At 49.5% G+C, this 18,125-nt stretch overlaps 7 protein-coding genes across 7 annotated transcripts; 5 read left to right on the forward strand and 2 right to left on the reverse strand.

Annotated features, from left to right (window-relative positions):
* Positions 1-2,220: 2,220 nt before the first annotated feature.
* On the forward strand, positions 2,221-3,397 carry BC939DRAFT_436918 (uncharacterized protein). Its single transcript, XM_051553629.1, has 2 exons — positions 2,221-2,381; positions 2,490-3,397. The coding sequence occupies exon 2, from the start codon at positions 2,516-2,518 to the stop codon at positions 3,245-3,247; it is 732 nt and encodes a 243-aa protein (XP_051416875.1). The 5' UTR covers positions 2,221-2,381; positions 2,490-2,515; the 3' UTR covers positions 3,248-3,397.
* Positions 3,398-3,406: 9 nt separating this feature from the next.
* On the reverse strand, positions 3,407-3,992 carry BC939DRAFT_436920 (uncharacterized protein). The gene is made up of 2 exons (XM_051553630.1): positions 3,783-3,992; positions 3,407-3,679 (listed from the first exon to the last, which is right to left on the reverse strand). The coding sequence occupies exons 1-2, from the start codon at positions 3,926-3,928 to the stop codon at positions 3,625-3,627; spliced, it is 201 nt and encodes a 66-aa protein (XP_051416876.1). The 5' UTR covers positions 3,929-3,992; the 3' UTR covers positions 3,407-3,624.
* Positions 3,993-4,272: 280 nt separating this feature from the next.
* On the forward strand, positions 4,273-8,096 carry BC939DRAFT_498845 (uncharacterized protein; the record flags this gene model as incomplete). The annotated part of the gene is made up of 3 exons (XM_051559871.1): positions 4,273-4,527; positions 4,620-6,564; positions 6,772-8,096. 3 exons carry the CDS (start codon positions 4,273-4,275, stop codon positions 8,094-8,096), a joined length of 3,525 nt encoding a protein of 1,174 aa, XP_051416877.1.
* Positions 8,097-9,398: 1,302 nt separating this feature from the next.
* Positions 9,399-10,955, forward strand: BC939DRAFT_498846 (uncharacterized protein; the record flags this gene model as incomplete). The annotated part of the gene is made up of 1 exon (XM_051559872.1): positions 9,399-10,955. One exon carries the CDS (start codon positions 9,399-9,401, stop codon positions 10,953-10,955), a length of 1,557 nt encoding a protein of 518 aa, XP_051416878.1.
* A 669-nt stretch (positions 10,956-11,624) lies between these two features.
* Positions 11,625-13,340, forward strand: BC939DRAFT_391894 (cation efflux protein; the record flags this gene model as incomplete). Its single annotated transcript, XM_051551991.1, has 8 exons — positions 11,625-11,771; positions 11,869-12,063; positions 12,178-12,252; positions 12,335-12,422; positions 12,511-12,720; positions 12,837-12,902; positions 13,003-13,145; positions 13,248-13,340. The coding sequence occupies 8 exons, from the start codon at positions 11,625-11,627 to the stop codon at positions 13,338-13,340; spliced, it is 1,017 nt and encodes a 338-aa protein (XP_051416879.1).
* Positions 13,341-13,534: 194 nt separating this feature from the next.
* Positions 13,535-15,721, forward strand: BC939DRAFT_185155 (YL1 nuclear protein-domain-containing protein). The gene is made up of 4 exons (XM_051550480.1): positions 13,535-13,596; positions 13,699-13,787; positions 13,890-15,165; positions 15,259-15,721. Exons 2-4 carry the CDS (start codon positions 13,746-13,748, stop codon positions 15,603-15,605), a joined length of 1,665 nt encoding a protein of 554 aa, XP_051416880.1. The 5' UTR covers positions 13,535-13,596; positions 13,699-13,745; the 3' UTR covers positions 15,606-15,721.
* A 410-nt stretch (positions 15,722-16,131) lies between these two features.
* Positions 16,132-17,724, reverse strand: BC939DRAFT_472971 (uncharacterized protein; the record flags this gene model as incomplete). Its single annotated transcript, XM_051558316.1, has 1 exon — positions 16,132-17,724. One exon carries the CDS (start codon positions 17,722-17,724, stop codon positions 16,132-16,134), a length of 1,593 nt encoding a protein of 530 aa, XP_051416881.1.
* Between the last annotated feature and the right edge of the window lie 401 nt (positions 17,725-18,125).

The following is an 18,125-nucleotide window of genomic DNA, read 5'->3' on the forward strand; positions in this document are numbered from 1 at the left end:
CGAGATGAGAAGGTACTCGATGTATCAGTCAGCACTATCCGACGCTATCTCCATAAACTGGGACTTCACTGGGGCAAAGGGATCCGCCAAAACATTTTGCACGATGCGCCGCAGAATGTTAAGTTCCGACGTCAGTACCTCGCGCGCCGCCTACAAAACCTGGGAACTCTATCGGATGGAAGGCTGGTGCCCAAACGGCCCGAGGTATTTTTGGATGAGTCGTACTGTCACCTTGATCATGCAGCAGCGAAGCGGTGGGTTTCAACAGGAGGTGCAGTTTCCGAGCCCGGTCGGAAGCCATTGTTGGTTATTTTCGCCGCCTTTGTGGTGTACTACGATGCGGACACGGACGAAGTTGTGGGCAAGTTCGTCAAGGACAGTGTGCATATCTGGCCCGCAAAATCAAAAAAAGGCCTATCCAATGGTCTGGAATCATTGCAAGACGCCGACTTATGGAAGGACGTCCCGGATGTAATTCGCTCATCTAATGTCATAGCAAAGGACGACGATTATCATGGAAACTTCAACTCGGAGACATTTAACGGCATCTTCAGGAAACTTTGCGAGAATCTGCGAGACATGGGACTCGGCCCTTGCCACATTCACCTTGATGGCGCCTCCTATCACTTCAGTAAGGTCAACAGGAAGCCCACTACCAGAAGCACTAAGGAGGACATATTGAATTGGTACGCTGTCACCAATAACCTGGTTCCACATGGGAAGAACGGACGCCCACCAACGAACCATGAAATGCTGGCGTATATCAAGAGTCTACCTGACCAGCCGTTTTCGATTTCAAAAATTGCGGAGGAAATTGGTGGCCATGAGATTTTCAAGACCCCTCCTTACCATTGCGAGCTCCAGCCCATCGAGAAGATATGGGCCGTTGTGAAGAACAAGGTCGCTGCCTATACGACAGGGAAGATGACACCGTTGAGACTCAAGAGAACCCTAACTCACTACTTTTGCGAGCTAAAGGACAGTACATTCATCTCAGTGTGGGCCAAGAGCGTCAAGATCGGCCAAGCATACTATGATGCCCTGGATAAACTGTCTCAAGGTGATATTTCGAGCGCTTCCGCTACCGCCACAGACCATGAGGAGGAGTCTCATTATCCGGATGAGGATGAACTCAGGTCTGTAAGTGAAGCGGACTGGGAGGAAGAGCTCCAAGAAGAATATGCTCGTTATGGCCGGCCATTAGTTATCATAGAGAAGCTGGATGACCATTTCGAATTCGAAGGGGAAGAGTACGAATATGAATAACCACAATTAAACGTGATTCTTTGTTTGAAATCAATGTATGGGGCCGAAAATTAATCGCATAGCCTCTTGTGAAATGCACGATCTTCATTCCTTCAACTCCATCCCTTATACAATCAGCAAGCAATGTCGACCCCTGCCGAGCGCACTTCTGGTTCCCTCATCTGCTCCGGACCCGCAAGCTCCTCATCCAGTTGTGAACTGTCACCTCCCGATTCTCGGATTCAAAGCGAAAATGCCTCTAAGGATATTCGTAGCCCCCTCACACGCGACGAGTACGTGGTCCTAGCCAACACCTTCAAAAAATTTTCCACGGCTCCGCCTGAGGTCCGAGACTGGATGACGAGAGATCGCTTGTCTGAGATTACTGGCGTGGATGTAGAGTTATGCGATATAGCCATAGAATTCTCGAGAACGGGCATCTTGAACATCCCTGAATAAACTGAAAATGGCACGGCAAAGCATACCACAAGACTCGGAGCATAGATGAGGAAGGACTATGAAGAGCAGACATTGTAATGTCTAGCAGGGCTACTACTTCAATGGAGCTCGTGGGTCACGTCTAGGCGGGACTTAAGAGGAATAAATACGATTGCGACGAACCTGCTTTTTATTATACATTTCCTTAATGAGGACGGCAGCAAGAGACACGTCGTATGCTTGGCTTTATGATCCATGACTCGCGACTTGTGCCTCAGATCTCGACTTGATTTGATACGCCCTTAGTAGTCCTTTTCAATTCCATCCGTGTCGTTTGGATGGTGGGTGGTTGGGCCTCCTTTAAAAGCATGACCATGCACTTACAGATCTACTGCTCAAAGAAACCTTATTTCATTAAATTGATTCTCAAGTATTCAGAAATATATCTTGCGGTTCGCCAGTGATTTGGACTCTATTTTGGGTCGTTTCTGTCCTGAGACCTCGCCCCAGACCCCGCAAGCGGACTCTCTCCGTGTGGCTGCGTTGAAATGCCCCAATCTATTTCTATCGGACTTCCCCATCCGCATACCTTTTTCTTCCATCAACGTTCTCATCATCTTTTCTTCATCCTTGCTTCCTTGCTTTCATCCGCATCCCCTTTCCCCTTCCTTCGGCCCTCATCTTATCTCATCCTCATCGTAAGTTGACTCGATAGAAACACCTCTCTCGCTGCAGCTCTTCTCTGTCTCTTTTTTGAAAAGTAATAATGTTTCACTGACAAGACCTCCATTCCCGGCAACTGATAGACAAATATATTAAGACACAGAGCACAATGAGATTCTCTACTGCTGCTATCCTCGGCGCCTTCTCGGCGGCATTGTTTGCGCCCTCAGTTCTCGCCTGTGAGCGTGAGTGCCAGGTCAATGTCTCGCACGCCTTTGCGGACAAGTACCAGTTCGTTTCCAACCACTACTTCACCCTCCTCGACACCAAGATCGAGGAGTCGCTCTTCTATGGCATTCCAGTCGACATCCTTACGGCTACAGAGAGGGAGACTGCCATTAAGACCCTCAAGGACTCTGTTACCGCTGCTCAGACCGCTTGGGGCAACACCATCTTCCAGACGGTCTTTGACACTATCTTCAAGGATGAGCCCAAGTTCAAGGGCGACTGCAATCACCCTCATCGTGTCATCCAGCCCCCACGCGGTGTCAACTGGACCATGCCCGACTGTCACAACATGGATTATATCTGCGGAAACCCACCATCGATCTGTCACTTCATGCCCATGATCAAGACCAGGATTGTCAAGAAGCTGACAGGCCAGCTTCAGGCCCGCGTCGATGGCGATGATTCGGATGTGTATGTCAACTTTATCGCACCTGCTCTTCAGACCACCCTGACCGCTCAGCCAAAGCTGACCAGCTATGTTGCGACCCTGCATGGCAACCTGAACCAGATCTTGGAGGCCATCAAGAACAATCTGGACAGTTTTGCGGATGAGACTTTGTGGAAGGAGGAATGGGACTTGGAAATCAAGTATCTCTTGCTAACTTTCCCATAAGGCTTGCCAGGGGTTGTTTATCTGCACCCAAGGGTGAGATGAGGCAGCAGGACCTATCTTATCACATTCCTTGGCACCTCATTTTCAGTTACAGCCATTCAGGCCCACTAGCTTATTAAAAAATAAATAAAAATAGTTGTAATCACATGACTTGGTCCAATCGAGAGATTGATTGACGAATAAGGCGAACGAAAACTGAGGGTTGATTGAAGCGAACGCACCAAGCTACCCTTTGTCCCAAAATGTTTCACAGTACACATACCATATTTGCGCCTGAAGGTGAATGAGGTTGGGAGGAAGTTACGCAAGATGTTTTCACAGAGACATACGCTCCTGAAGGTGGAGATGGAGGGAGGGGGAGGAGGAAGGAGGGAGCGTCAGGATGGAGCATCGGTTCCGGGACATGAACTGGGCGCTTTCTCTCTATTAAAGCTATTAAAAGCATTGACAGTAAGCGGCAGCTGCGATGAGTTATCAGAGCTTCCCTCCATAAGCCAGAGTTCTTCAGGCGGATACTCCTATTGAGGTGAAATACTTTTTGACATGATCTTCGTTTCTTTGCGAGGCGATACTAGTCCCTACAGCGGTATCTTTGAAGGGACAAGGCTGCAGCCTTCTCACATGCCGTCTTCTCTTTCGGTATATAGCCTCGGTATCTTTGTTTTCCACAAATGCGGTCATTTGGACCAAAAATATCCACAGTACGCGAAGAAAAATAAAAAAGGACAGAAAAAAAGGATGGCAGAAAAAGGATGAGAGAAAAAGGATGCGTTGAAAGTCGAAGCGAAAAGCCAGGAAGTATCCACATACGCGGGTGGTCGTCGCACAAGGCGTGCATGAAGAAAAATCGTTTGATCTATGAGTTATGATAAAGAGTCGCGTCCATCCACTACCTTCCCTCCCCATCCCCCATACACTTCACAGCTAACGTCCTCACAGATCAACCATACCTCAGTTTCACAACTTCAAAAGCGTTCTTACCTCTCACTTCCACGCTATAGCGCTTACACCCTGCAATGAAAGACATGAAGAAGGCCATAAGATCCTTCTTGGGGATCAAGCACAACGACCTCGACAGGATCGCGGTCTCCGCAGATGTCTATGTTGATTCCGATACAGAGAGCGGTCCTGATGCTTTTCAAGACTGGGAGCAGGAGAAGCATGACCCTCGCCATCGAGAAAACGCCCTGATCCAACAGCACACCTGTGAGTCCGAAAACATGGAGTCTGATCTCTGCAGCGTTATTGAGAGCGGCAGCACTAGCGCAGACCATAGATCAGTAAGTTCGCAGCGCATTTAGGATCTATAATTGCAAGAATAGCGGCAAACGGCTAACCATTGGAAATGGTCCTGCATCCTATGTCGTCATAGATACGGAACACCATGATCTTGAGCCCCCGACCGCAGTTAGATCTACAGGCTGACAAAGGCGGAGTGAGTCGTGCGAGCACGACTAGCTCGTCCACAAAATCACTTGGTTCCTTGAGATCACAAAGGCAGCAACCTCCAACACCTCAAGAAAGAGAACATAACAAAGGCGTTAATCCCAATATTCGGCTTTGTGGACGACCACATACTGGTACCCACGGCGGTAATAGACTGGGCACCAGAGACGACAAAGGGGGAAGCAATACCGACCCTTCCAAGAGCCCCAAAAACAGAGCAAGCGGAAGATATATACGAAAAGGCACTGGGAGTCTCTGCTCGATGTCGAATGCTTTGGCGGGACCTACGTCCACCACTGCCGTTCAGATGTCTTACAAGGGCCGTACGTCATTTGTCGCGCCTGTTGACGGGTCCCAACAGCTACCGACGTCTACTTTCAAAACCGACGCTGCGGGTCCGTCGTCGCGCCATCCTCTACGATTCGAATCAGCCGCTGAGGAACAAGATCGTATCGAAAAGAATGCAGACTCAAGTTTGTCAAGGAAAAAGAATCGTGCGCCTTCGTTCATTCAGCCGGATATAGTAGCTTCATCTTCAGTACAAAGTTCTCGTCTTTCCCCCGTTGGCGATCGCGCCAACGAAATGCGCCATCGACCCAGGACTCCGTTTCCTCCTCTTCTTTTCAATAGCAATTCTTTGGCGTCATCTTCGGCCGGTTCCGGTGGCGACGATTTTGGCGCCGGGAATGACGCCGGGGCTGAAACGGAGCGGGCAGAGAGAATAACCCGCAAGTGGAGCAATCTTGGATATATGCACCATTCTCGAAGCCAAAATGGGCCGAATCATCGTCCGCTGGACCAAGAACACGAGCGCTGGTCGCTTGGTGCTAAAGACCGGCTCGGAGAACAAGTACCTGGGACCAGTGGCGACCAACGTCGAAATCCCGCACAAGAACGCCTTCAAAATGCATCGAGCATAGCAGGCCATGGTGTCTTCAAGTTGAGATCTCTACAGAACTCTATATTGTTCACCAACAAAGATGGTCGCCTGCGCCTTCAGAGCCAAGATAAATGGGTTCAGTCTTCAAACCCTGTTACTGATGGATCCGACCTTGACAAAGATGTCGCGAGAAAAGAAAACGAGCTTTATCAGAACGACATGCAGCTGTACGTGGATATTCAATCAGAGTGCGTCGTGGGCTTTCTGGATCGCGTGGAAAGAGAGCATGTACTCGAGCAGCAGGCGCACAAATACGCGAAGATCATGCGAACAACTCGCAAGATGGCGATCCAGACAGCCGCCATGAGGGAGGAGTTCATGGTGATCTTCGAGCAGATCGAGGCCTTGAACAGTAACAACAAAGGCAGTAGGGTTAAAATTACAGACAGAAGCGTAGGAGCTGCATCAGTGCCGACTCGGACACCTGCGCCAAAGCAAAGCCAACAAAGACAATCCCTGCCCACTAGGATTCCTCTACCTACCACCAAGTCGACAATCACCGATGCGAAGCGGATGTCCAATAACACCTCCCACAGCAAGACAGCGCGTCGTATCAGCTCGAATACGCCTCGGTCTGGAGGATATTCATCGTATGCGAACCAGAGGGAAGGATCTGTGGGTTATCAAGGTCTGGCTTTAGCACCCACGGTTGTGGTACGCCCCGACAGCAGAGGGATGGGTGTGGTTGCATTAAATGTCGATACCGGCGCCTTGGCACAAACGGTTCGCGAAGGAAAGAGACCTATTCGCGACAATGAGAACCAGGGCAACAGTGCGAACAGCGGCAAAGGATGGGATGTCACTCAGTACAGCGGCATGTTTAATGGACTGCTGGATGAGGACGAGGCCAAAAGACTGGAAACTACAGGATCGACAAAGAACCAGACATTGGCCAAGAACTCGTGCGCTGGCTCATCGAAAGATAGTGCCGGTAAATGATGCTACCTGATCCTTTGTCGTCTGTCATCAGGTCTTTCGTGTTTTATTGCATTGCCGTATCAATAAAAAAGAAGCATCGCCTTTATTCTCTTCTTTTCTTTGATCTGTTATCTCTTTTTTTTTTTTTTTTTTTTGCAATGGGCGTCTTTTTTTTTAGGTTTGTCCCAACTCCCTTCCACATGGTCTACTCCCTATACAGACAGCGAGATACCCCCACAGCCTCAGTTCTGCGCCAGTTGTAACGACACCCCATATATGAGTCACAATCATAGCCGGGCCTCTTCAACTCGCGGTCCTATCAAAAAGCAACCCAGATCCGTCAAGCGTTGGTTGCATCGCGCACGACTCAGGATCACGAAAGTGAAGCGGCTTTTCACTCCAGCAAAGAACCGAGACCCGAGTGGGGAATCAGAATCTATCGCTCCTGACAGCTCATTGGACGTCCAGGTGAGCTTTCAGGGTTTAGGAGAATATCAACAAGGATCGTCGTCGTTTCGGCAGTCTCGCAAGGTTATGGAGGAGCACACAGTTTCTCGACAGCAGCAACCGTTAAGCAGCTACCAGCCCCTTCGACGCACAAGGAGTGTAGATATGCCTCTGATTCAGCCTGTCGGGATGGGCTCTCTATTCATGGTCATGGATAGGATGTCGTGGCCGCCACAGGGACCGCTTCACCAATCTAGCGCGTCGTTTACAGACTCCAAAGAGGCAAGAACATTGGAAGCAGCCACAGCAGCATCGCACGTACTAGAAGGTCATACTGATGGCCTGCATTGGCCGCAAACCGACTTGTTATCCGAGGGTACCGAAATCGGCTCAAACGCCGATGCCGCGTTAGGAGATATGTCTCCTGGAATAAGCAAGCCTTCAGCTTCGTCTGCTACATGTTCACCCTTGACCATCCTCCTTGCTTCATCTGCTATCGCCACTCCAACTTGCGGTAGCATCTCTTCAGTACTCCATAATACATCCACAGACACGAATGCCCAAGACGTTGTAACACCGAGATCCTCTCCGTACATGATCAATGGCCTGACGTCCGAGGAACTAATCAACAGCATCCGCTTCGAGTCCGACCGCGAGGGTTCGCCAGGGTATTACGGTCCCCGAGAATACGAGCGTGATCAAAAAAAGAAGCATCTTGCGCAGTTGGCAGAGAGGCAGCAGCAAAAATCAGGAGGATCAGGGTCATTTACTACATTACCGTCGTCGTTTCGTCGTTCCTTGTCTTCACTGGCCCTTTTCAGTGGGGGATATGGCAGCGGGACGACTACGAACGAGGTTGGACAGCCTGGCGCTGAAGATAAGAGCTTGTGGATCAATAGTAGCGGCGGTGCAATATTGGAGACGGTCTTCGGATTAGCCTCGACGGTGTGGAGGCGAGCGACGGTGTGGACGCGAGTGACGGTGACGTTGGCAAGTACGGTGCAAGCTGCTGCTGTTAGGGAAGAAAACATGGTTCTGAGCATGAGTTCAGTGGAGAGTGGACGTTGCGATAGTACGCAGGGTGGACAGGAGCTATGAAAAATAGTGCAGGTGTTCATATTGCAGGAGGCCATTTGGCGTGGAGTATAGTATACATGAACGCTGGGGACATTGTACCGTCCTGAGGACTCAATTTCTGCATTTTCTGGTTGAGAGTACCTCGGTCGAGAACTCGACTCAGGCGTTTCTTGACTAACGGTATTATAACGTATCCTCGAATCTTGAAGTGATGTAAAAGTCTTAAAAGTGTTCAAAGAAAGTTGCACTGGTACAGATATAGTATCTCTGTTGAGTCGAGATTATCGTCGCTTTTAATTTCGTCTATGGGTTTGTCCCCGCCGAGGCTTTCATATGCGACGGCGACTTCGGTAGACCATCTGACGGCCTTTGTGCCATTTTGCTATTTTTATTTATTGAACGGGTGTTATTCTCGAGCAGCTAGTCAATAGATCAAGGATTGAGCTGGGTAACGGACGTGATTATTGAGAAAGCCGCTACCTTTGGTTAGAACCTTGCAGCTGTAGCTGTTTTCTTATCCGGTGGCTGCAAGTAGATACTTGGGCAGTCCTTTACCATTCAGATTGGCCATGTTGCTTGGTACCATGACATCGCGATAACAGAAGGCCATGTTATTAAGTACACTTTTATCTGTTTTCCACCTTATGCGTTCTGTTACTGAGCGGCGTGTTGATGTATAAGCCCATGTATCCCGAGAGCGGATAGTTGGAAAGTTAAAAGACCACGCAGTAGAGGAAATAATGAACCATTGCTTCTTGCCAAGGACAATGGGAAGTGTTGGCGGAGCGGCTACTGCTGAAAGGAGAGAGAAGGGTGCCATACCTTTCTTATGGTGATTCTATTGGTTTCGCTACCATCAATGATGGTGATATACAGCGGCCTCTTTGAGCATAGATGCCCGAAGGCAGCACATAGTTCGCTCCAATGCCTAGTGATTGAATAAATTGTTCTGCGCGGAGGGAGGACAAAGAAAGTAAAGCGCTGAACAATGCTGTGCATTGCAAGAGTCCGATTGTGTAAACTTATGCATCGTTTTCTTCTCTCATTCTTTAGGGCAGCATGCCAGACGATAAAGGCGTTCCTTTGTCGCTCGTAGACAATAAGGCGGAAGATTTTCACGATGGCAAAGGCTTTATCTTGATCGCTTTGCCAAGCTGTCGAGCAAAGTAAGACTAGCAAGAGAGGTAAGCTGCTGTCAACCTTACTTGCCCGCTGCTTTCAAGAGCTCTCTCAATGATATTCCTTGCAGTTTCACATCTACTACCACTTGGCTCAGTGCCATCCCTCTCATCCTTATCTCCCAAATTCCCCTTTGTCACTTCTATGCCACCTGCAGACTCAACACCGAATATCAAGCCGACTTATCAGAGCGCAACTGAGACATTGCCCAGTCGTATTCTCAGACGCGTCCACACTAACGATGGCAGCTTACATCAATCGTCAAAGCAATCGCAAGCTAACCTGAAGTCAAAACATCAACAGCAGCAAAGTCAGACAGATCCATCAACAGCAACCACCATTCTGCCGACGAAATTCAGCTTTTCGCAACTTTGGATTCGACAAAAACTATTCATGAATCCATCTAACACGACCGCACTGTTACCGATGCAGCGTACGGCGTCCGCACCTCCGCTAGCCCCAGATCCTTCAACGGGCGACAATACTGGAGATATCTCGAACGATAGCCGGAAAGCACCGCAATCCGCTCCAGGAAGGCTATCGAAACCGTTCTTGCCAACGTCAAATGCAGCCTCGACCTCGTCCTTTACAGGCTCTTGGGCGACGCTATGGAAACCACCGCGTCAATCAATCCTGATACTCGAATCAGCTTCGACTATCGCCACTGCGGATGGCACATCGACTTCAGTTCCTGCACCATTGCCCTCAGTTTCCATTTCACCTGATTTTGCGCCTCATACGACTCGACCCCATAGCCAGTCGCTGCCGTCTTTAACTCACACTGGATCTAAAGGTGTTCGCGTAAGCACATTCGAGGACACTTCTGGGATCTGTAACTCTGTCGACACCAGGAACTGTTCTAGTTTGAATTCAGATACCATGTCCAGGTCATGCCTGAAATTGATGCTTGCAGTTGTGCAGAAGAGGATTGCTGAAGGGAACGAGCAGCTAGAGCACTACCGCCAAATGATTCAACAGCTTATGCAAGATAAACAGGAAGCTATTGAGTCACAAAGGCCGCTGCGGCAGGAAAGGGATACCATTGCACTTGGCATCGAGCAGCTGGAGCGATCGAGCCGACAGGCGATGAGCACAACCTCTTTGAGACGGAATGCGCATTTCCCCAAGAACCGCCTCTCTTTATTTTCCAACGCCACCGGGGATCTCTGGACCGCGTCTTCGTATTCGAAACCCAACTCTAACCACCGGTGCGAGCTCCATGATATAAATACAGCTTTTACATGCCAACCCGAGACTGTGACTCATACGATTGTCAGTCCGATCATGGAAGTCCCTTCCGCACCGCTGCTTTTTCGAACATTGATAGCTTCGCCTACAGAGTCCGCCATGGCCTCACCCTCAGTTTCAGCACCGTTGGACATCGTTTCGGTTACATCTATCTCCTCTCAATGTCAACCATGCCAGCTGGAAGCAACCCTGGCCGAGAAGCAGGCCCAGCTGAAGGTGCTCCAGAGCAAGATGAATCAGAGTCAGCAGAAAATCAACTCTACAGGATCCCAGGTAAAACTTATCAACCGGACATTTATTGCTCCGATTCAGGAATGCCTTGAGGAGGATTGCTCGGAATGGGCAAGGCTTACGGCTTTGGCAAAGACACAGGTGGATGCGCCAGTTATGAGCCGACCCAAAGAGGTGAAAGAAAGTGATGCATGCGTGTCAATGTCAGCCAGGGGTATCTAGATGTAATAAAATGCAAGTTTGAGCAGGGACCATGCAGTTGTGCATACACGTAGACTGGTAGACCTCGTCGCGTGCAGATATAGTATTTCCCATGAGCGGGTCATGCAGTTTGTAGTCCATCTCCCCTGGTGCTTCCATCTGTTCGAAACTTAATTTCCTTCTCTGCTTTCTTTTGTGTACGCTTGCGGCCATGGCTCCAGCGAATCACATCGCATGATGAAGATAGTGCTTATCCCAAAGAGGAAACGATTGGCCTCTCGACACATTAAGCCTGCGCAAATATAAAAAGGACGGTGCAGGACCCCTCTCCCACTCTTTTTTTTTTTTTCTTCGCACGCCCATTGCTCCGTTCGTATCAACTAAAATCAGCCAACTTTCTTGTTAGTTCTCATGGAACTACCACTTCACACCTCCACACCGATTGAATCGAGTTCCGATTCATATAGACACCAAACACACTCTGTGCGCAAAGCCCATCATCACCATGCCGCACAGTCCATGTCCTCGTCCTCGTCAGTCCACATCCCCATGTCCGTAACACCCCTCCATATTGGCACTATGACAGGAGGACCTGCTGGCACCTCAATCGGTGGACTCCCCTCGCCCGAGCTATCGTCTGCAGACGATTTCTACGAGGCTCGAGACCCCATGTTACTCGAATCGAAGCGCATGTCGGAGGACAAAATCAAGGCAATCCAATCCTCAAAGAAAGTAAGGGAGTTTTACCGAGAGCAGAACGAGCTAATCACCGAGCTCTTGGACCCGGCAGAATCGCGCGAGGGAGCTCAGGAGCAGGAGGAGCGAAACCAAGTCAAGGTACAGCATCTACAGAACAGCCACCAGAATACTTGGGAGCTCTCCCGTCAAATACCTCTCTTATCTAGTTCTAATCTGTATTCATTTGTGGCGATAGCTCAAAATTGCTATTTACGGTTCAGTCGGAGTGAATGTATGCCTGTTTCTATTACAGCTCTATGCGGCCATTTCATCAAAGTCACTGGCACTCTTTGCGACAATGGCCGATTCGTTCATGGACCTGCTCTCGGGAGTCATCCTCATGTATGCTGCCAGGGCCTCTACCAAGAGCAATTGGTTCAAGTATCCATCGGTAACGATTCTCTTTCTCTCTCTCTATCTGTGCGTGTACCTCTGCATTCCAGGTATAATGCAGCGTTCAATATGAATCCTAACACTGAAGCTTCTGCGACTGGTAACCTGATAGGGCAAGTCACGAATGGAGACTGCAGGAACTATTGTCTTTGCATCCCTGATGGCCACCGTGTCTCTTCAATTGATCGTACGTGGAATCTTATCACCTCGGACATGAGTAAACATGTCAACAGGATTTGCATACTAACTGTCTTACGCTACTCCTGCAGATTGAATCTGTCAGAGCCTTGATGGACAGCGATAAGCAACCACCTATGCCCAGCCCTCTCGCTATTGCTTTCGTTGGATTCGCCCTCGGTATTAGATCGTTTCTCATGGTAGCGGTTGTGTTTGGTAACCATAGCATGCTGGTCACTCATCACATTTGTTCATTTTTGTCATGTAGTGAGTAAATTGGGGCTTTTCATCTACTGCAGGGCCATTTCGCAGTATAATGCAGCAAACATCCTGGCGATCGATCACAGGAACGACCTGGTGGTGAATGGATTTGGCTTGTTTGCGTCGTTGATGAGCAGACTCTGCTGGTGGCTCGATCCTGCAGGAGCCATTGTCGTTGCGTTGATCATCTTGCGCTCCTGGGTGTGGACCGCATATGGTAAAAGACATGGGCTTATTACTGAGCGGAATATTAGAAATATTAAATTTGGTGTCGCTCATCGCATGTCCTTCCTTCTTTCTTTCTTTCTTTCTTTTTTTTCCTGCTACCATAAGAACAAATGCAACTCATTGTTGGCAAGACCGCGGACCCCGCCTTCCTGAAGAAGTTAACATATATCGGTATGGAATTCAATTGAACTCACGCAAACGGAAGATCTGCCCTCGATCTGTTTGGCCATAGGTATGCTTACAGTGCGTCGCATTCAATTCTCAAAAATAGCGCTGACCCATCACCGGAAGATCTTGCAGGTCGATACTTGTACTGCATATCATGCTGGAAACAATCTCTTTGTCGAGGTCGATGTTGTTATGGCCCCTGAGACGCCATTGCGGGAGAGTCATGATATCAGCGAAAGTCTTCAGGTAGGTCATCGTTCTAACAGGCTGATGTGTTCCTTAGTGCCTTCATGGAGTAGGGTACACCCTAACCTATTTTTCTATGGTTTTTTATCATTATTCATACAGATTAAACTCGAGTCCTTGGCCAACGTCGAGCGTGCTTTTGTTCATGTTGACTATGAGACATCGCATGCTCCGGAACATCGTAAATTAAAGTAATCATGGATACCAGAGCGCGTATTCATCCTTCAAAATAAATTAAATAAATTCTCTGTCCCTCTGAATTTTTTTTCCTGCGCGAGACCACCTGTAGTATTGCCACCAAAAATGAGCTCGGAAGTGGCTTGTGATGGTTGGCCCCAAAGCTCTTTTCAGAGATGCATGCAAGAGTGGTGTTTCATTCTTCTTTCCACCACTAACTCTGCATCAAAATCATGGCAGCGAATCGCTCGAGGCGTGAAAATGCGGGAAACCGGTATGGATCAGAGGAAAGAGCATATTTATTCTCGAAGTCCGTGTTACGCTACGGAGTGATCACCATCGCTAATAATTATCCCGCGCATGCTTGAACCTTTAGTCTGCAAGCGTTGTTGAACCAGGAGGAGGATATGGAAGAGTTGTTTGATGATGAAGGAGTGGATGAAGAATTTGAGATTCAAGGAAACGGTATGCAGCAGTAGCACGCATGGGGAATCGATACTCTCGACATTGTTGCGCCCAAGACCGTGGAGGCCAGGCTAACATTATGTCTTCTTGACTGTAGAGCAGGATGATATCGTTGACTCGGATTTCGACCAATCCAGCGCAGATGAAGAACCCGAAGACGGCGAGGATCCCAGTCTCGTTGAGGACCCGGAGGAAGCAAAAGCGCGGAAAAAACAGCAGGCCATGCTGAATCACCTCAAAACAGGAAAATCAGCGTTCTCTGTACCGGAAGGTTCAGCGACACCTGCAGGAGGTCGAGCGAAGTCAGCCCGACAGGCTGCGAGGAAGCAGCCGTTCACAGTGGTAACAGGAGCATCAAAATTCCGAAGAGCGACCACAACTACAACTACCACATCATCACGATCCTCCAAGTCAGCAACAGCCTCCCCTGCGCCATCGTCAGCGACCATTAAAATCCCGGCCGAGATCCGTAAATCCTCCCGCAGGACAACCGTTTTGAACAAGCAGGAAACAGAGCTCAAGTTACTGGAGTACGAGACCCGAAGAGCCATGCAGCCCAAGCGCGAGAAAGCCGTGGTGCACAAGATGACTCAAGAGGAGCTGTTGCAGGAGGCCAAGAAGACGGAAGCACTCAACCTGGCTTCTTTGCAGGCATTCAAGGCACAGGAGATGGAGAAGAAGAAGGTAGTTAAGAAAAAGGAGGTTCCCATGGGGTCCTTCATCAGATACCACTCGTTTGCAGAATGGATTGGACATGGGCCCTTGATCCAGGCATTGGCGGAGACGGGTACTGCCACGCCGGGAGGAACGAGACCACCAACGAGGTCAGGATCGAGAGCTGGAAGTAGACCGGGATCGAGGGCTGGCAGCGTGGCTCCAGAAATTATGCCGACACAATATGGATCAGGGCATGTTGGAGGAGTGCCACCGCAGAGTCTTGCACAGTCGTTAGCACAATCGTTATTACAGCAGCAGCAGCAGCAGCAGCTCCAGGCACAGCAAGATAAGCCAAAACCAGTACCCATGTCAAGGGATTCTAGCCCTGCTCCAGAAGGAAAGCACGTCAAGATTGAGCTAGACAGCGGGTCGGTATCAAAGGTGCCAGGATCACCCATGAATGTAGACATCACCAACGCGGGGAAAGATGTTGAGATGAGCTTGTCGTCTGGAAATGGAGACCAGGATCGGAAGACATCCGACATGCCTGCGGGAGCTCTGACCCCAGCACACTGGGCGGCCGTTAACATGTCTGCGGCATCCATTGCCCGCAAGCGGAAAAGATTGCATCCAACGCAGATGTGTGGGCGTAATTGGGTGACCTTTTTTGGCTATGAGGATGAGGATTCGCCAATCAACGAATGGTCATATGCAGAGAACTGTAAGTGCTAGTTCTTTCTATGGGCCATCGGGAGTGCAGCTTTTGCTCCTGCTAATTTTGTTGCGCCTAATTATTGATTATCCGTATCTATAGATCCGGACCGTAAACCCATCTGTCTCATCACAGGTTTGCCGGCCAAATACAAGGATCCCAAGACTGGTATTCCCTACGCAAACAAGGAGGCCTATAGAATTCTTCAGAACGTAGTCCGCCATGGCTATGTCTGGTCCAATGGACTGAACGCATACTGTCATGATGTAGCCCAGCCTTTACCAAAAGGAGTTCCGGCAGGAATGGCAGAGGTATTAATTGGTGGGCAACAAGTAGGCGAAGGGATTGTGATCAAGGATGGCGATTTAGTCTCCACAGGTGTTCATGGAGGCGGAGGCGGAGGTTACACATATCGTCGTCGACAACTGAAGCCGCCAGCCCATGAGTAGCATTACAGAGCATATCTGTCTTCTGGTTGGCGCGCTACTATCATCGCGGCGTTCTTTCTGATCCTATGCAGCCGGTACCTGGTACTGCTCCCATCATGCGCACAGCCTCTACCTGCGCGTAGCATATACCCTCACCCCTCCCATCCCAATTCTTTAAGCATCGGCCGATTCAGCCTAAGGATTCATCAACGTCTGTGAGGGCTTACATCCAAAGGACAACTGAGAGGAAGCGATGTCGCGCCAGGTGATGGTCTCGAGCAGGATCAGGTTAGCTGTTTCTCCTGTCATCAATAAACATCACTCTTCCATCATGATACCAGGACCAGATTATACTAAAAAGTGGTTTCATGACCAATGGTAACCGCGTGCTTGTGAGCAAAGCGCTCAGGAACACTAAGATACATCTCAAGATTACGCGCAGTGCTGAGACTTTTTTTTTTTTTTGATGACAATGAGAAAGTGCTATTATGTGACACCGTAGTCTATCTTGGTCGCCTCCTTATTCAGAAAGCCCCTGCCGCAATTCTCATATCTTCAGCCCGATCCACTTTAAGCTGATCGCGTCCATTCCAGCTGCGCGCAGAGCGTTTTTGACCTTGCGGCGGTCCCAGTTCTCTGGTATGGTCCATTTCAAGTACAAACACTTCAGTCGGCTCTGTGCAGAAAGGAATCCGTGTAACCTAGCAACTATATCCACAAACTCGCCTACAGTCAATGCTTCATCCCATTGACCAAATTCTGCCCGCAGATGCTCGATTTGACTTGACGCCCATGAAGCGTGAACAAGATCAGAGATTGGGATCGCATTATCCTCGCACAGCCAGTCTTCATGGACTTTCAGTTCTCTTAGCCGAGGACATCCAGCCAAAGCTCGACCCAAGGTCCGGCTAAGAGCAGTCGCTGCCTCATCCATCTTCATCACGCCCGCCTTGATAGGGACGTCAATGACCTCCAATGTCTTTGCACACTGGTCCAGGACCGCTGTGAGAACGCACTCACGGCTATTCATGAAACGCCCAAGGTACAGTTCACGCAACTGTGTGTACGGCTCAACCAATCGAAGGATTTCACTCTCGTCAATGTCTAAACATCGGAGGTCCAGGATCTGGAGGTTTGGACAGTGCTTAATCACGGCATCAATGACCGAGGAAGTCTTCTCGTATTTGACTTTCGGAAGCATGAGATCGATGACGTTTGGACAGCTCTGGAGCAGTGGGAACACAATAAGGTCTTCGGCACGCGCCAAGTTGGCACCGAAATTTAGCTGCCGAAGAAGGGGGAACGTTGGCCAGACAGAGGAGTTGTTCACGATCGGAGCAGATGTAGTGGTTGGTTTGCCAATCGAATCGCCACTTAATGAGCAAGCCACTTCGATCGCGAGGTGTTGCAGGGTTGCAGTGGGGAGGTGCCGGAGAAAGGACGCCGAGACGTCCACTCTGTCGATTGCGATCGTGAGCGTTACGGACCTCAGGCTAGGGTGTCGCTTCAGAGCTGCAAGAGCGCTGTCACTGGTTTGGTGTAAAGGTTCGTCCAGGTCGAGGTGGTCGAGGTGGTCGCAGTGACAGAACAGCTGAGCAACAATGCCCCTTGTGAAATCCAAACGCAGCGTCCATAACCCTGGGTTGTCTCTGATGAGATCCCACGATGACCGCATGTATTCCTCTCTCGTGGAGACATCCTCTCCAGGAGGACGCGATACGAGATGCAGAGACTTGAGATTAATGAACCCGCGCAGCTCTTGCTGCGCGTCCTTGCGGGAATTACTGATAGTAAGGTGCTGGACTCGCGTGGCATTCTCGATGAGGAGCTGCTTGACGCGCGTGCCTTCCAAAGAATGCCATTTGACGTACTCCCAACGGTAAGGCTCAAATAGCACACACCAGGTCCTTGAAACGGCTCGGTATCTCCAGATATCGACGTTGGAGAGGTGGGAGCAGATCGTTTTCATAATAGGCGGGAGGTCGAAGATGATAGAGGACGGAATTGTGCGCTGTCCTCGGATACACAAGGCCCTTGAAGTGTCCGAGGCTATCTTTTTGGCTGCCTGCGAGGAGTTCAGCAGGTGGATTGAGGGTGTAAGAGAATCGATTGTAGGATATGCCATTGCTACTTGATGCATAGTATGGATGACGGTGGACAACATCGGTAAAGAGTGTGTGGGGGATGCGGTTGTATGAGGAGAGAAGGTGGGACTTTTTCAACTCCTGCGTGATGTTGTGTTGATTTTAAGTGTTTGAGGTATAGCCATATTCGCCCTCATCTTCGTCCTCTCCTTTGCCCTCACCTTCGCCCTCATTGTTTTATCCTCGTTTGATAGTTTCAGAAGAAAAAGGTTATGTAATGCCCCCATTGTTTGCGTTAAAGTTACCTCCCGCGTCTGACGGGGAAGATTGAAAGAGGGATACAGATGTACGGTCCAAATCCCATAGTTCAGCTTGGACTCCCTCGCCTGTCAACCCAATCCACCCTCAACCTCTTTCACAGGTCTTCAGGCGCTCAGTCAGGGTCCGCGTCAATTTT

The sequence above is a fragment of the Gamsiella multidivaricata genome (genome assembly GCF_025024155.1).
Source record: "Gamsiella multidivaricata strain RSA 2152 chromosome Unknown BC939scaffold_4, whole genome shotgun sequence".
Classification (NCBI taxonomy): domain Eukaryota; kingdom Fungi; phylum Mortierellomycota; class Mortierellomycetes; order Mortierellales; family Mortierellaceae; genus Gamsiella; species Gamsiella multidivaricata.